This window comes from Eurypyga helias, unplaced genomic scaffold (assembly GCF_000690775.1).
Source record: "Eurypyga helias isolate BGI_N326 unplaced genomic scaffold, ASM69077v1 scaffold17233, whole genome shotgun sequence".
Lineage (NCBI taxonomy): Eukaryota > Metazoa > Chordata > Aves > Eurypygiformes > Eurypygidae > Eurypyga > Eurypyga helias.
Window position 1 is genome coordinate 49,452 of NW_010239375.1, and position 628 is coordinate 50,079.

The 628-nt window shown below is 36.9% G+C and overlaps 1 protein-coding gene across 1 annotated transcript in view; it reads left to right on the forward strand.

Moving 5' to 3' along the window:
• Nucleotides 1–363, forward strand: part of LUZP2 (leucine zipper protein 2) — a gene marked incomplete at both ends in the record, with an annotated part of 24,673 nt that extends 24,310 nt beyond the window's left edge. The window contains one exon of the mRNA XM_010148139.1: nucleotides 199–363. Within this exon, the coding sequence (XP_010146441.1) occupies nucleotides 199–363 (165 nt within the window). The remainder of the gene's footprint in view (nucleotides 1–198) is intronic.
• Nucleotides 364–628: the final 265 nt, after the last annotated feature.

Genomic DNA, 628 nt, shown 5'->3' on the forward strand with positions numbered 1-628 from the left:
CTTTCTAGGCAGTTTGGTGTGTAATGCACAGTAACTTCATCATATCAAAAAGCTGCTTTAAAAAGCCTTCATTTCTTCCATTAATAAGAAAAAGCAGCAGCTGCTCATAAATGTTTGGGTTAATGCAGAGAGAAAAAGCAAGCAATTCTGTTCATCATAACACATCTTAGAAACCTGATGATTTCTTATTTTCCCCAGGAGTCACAGCTGAAAGCTCTGAAGGAGACTGTGCAGCTTTGCCTGTCTTCCGTTCTGCACAATCAGCCTCCCGCTACGAATCTAATCCTTTCAAAACCAACTGAGAAGCTGACATCACCCGTTACAAAGGGCTCAAAAGTTCCATTTCAAGTGACAAGCACCAAGGTATGCTTTCGCTCTTGTTTTGGTTTTTTTTAAACGTCTTTGAAGTTTTGGCCTGTAAGAGCATCAAACTGGAACTAAGGAGGATTTTAAATTCATTGAAAGATTAGGATGAATTTTGAGGATAATTTTAAGCCTGTTTCTTATGTCAAACTTTTTTTAAAGTTGGGAACCAGCTACTTTTTTTTTTTTTTTTTTTCTGAGGAACAAAATTCTGTCTATCACTTGCTAAATGGACCATGTCTGCAAAACAAATTTACAAGGAAGA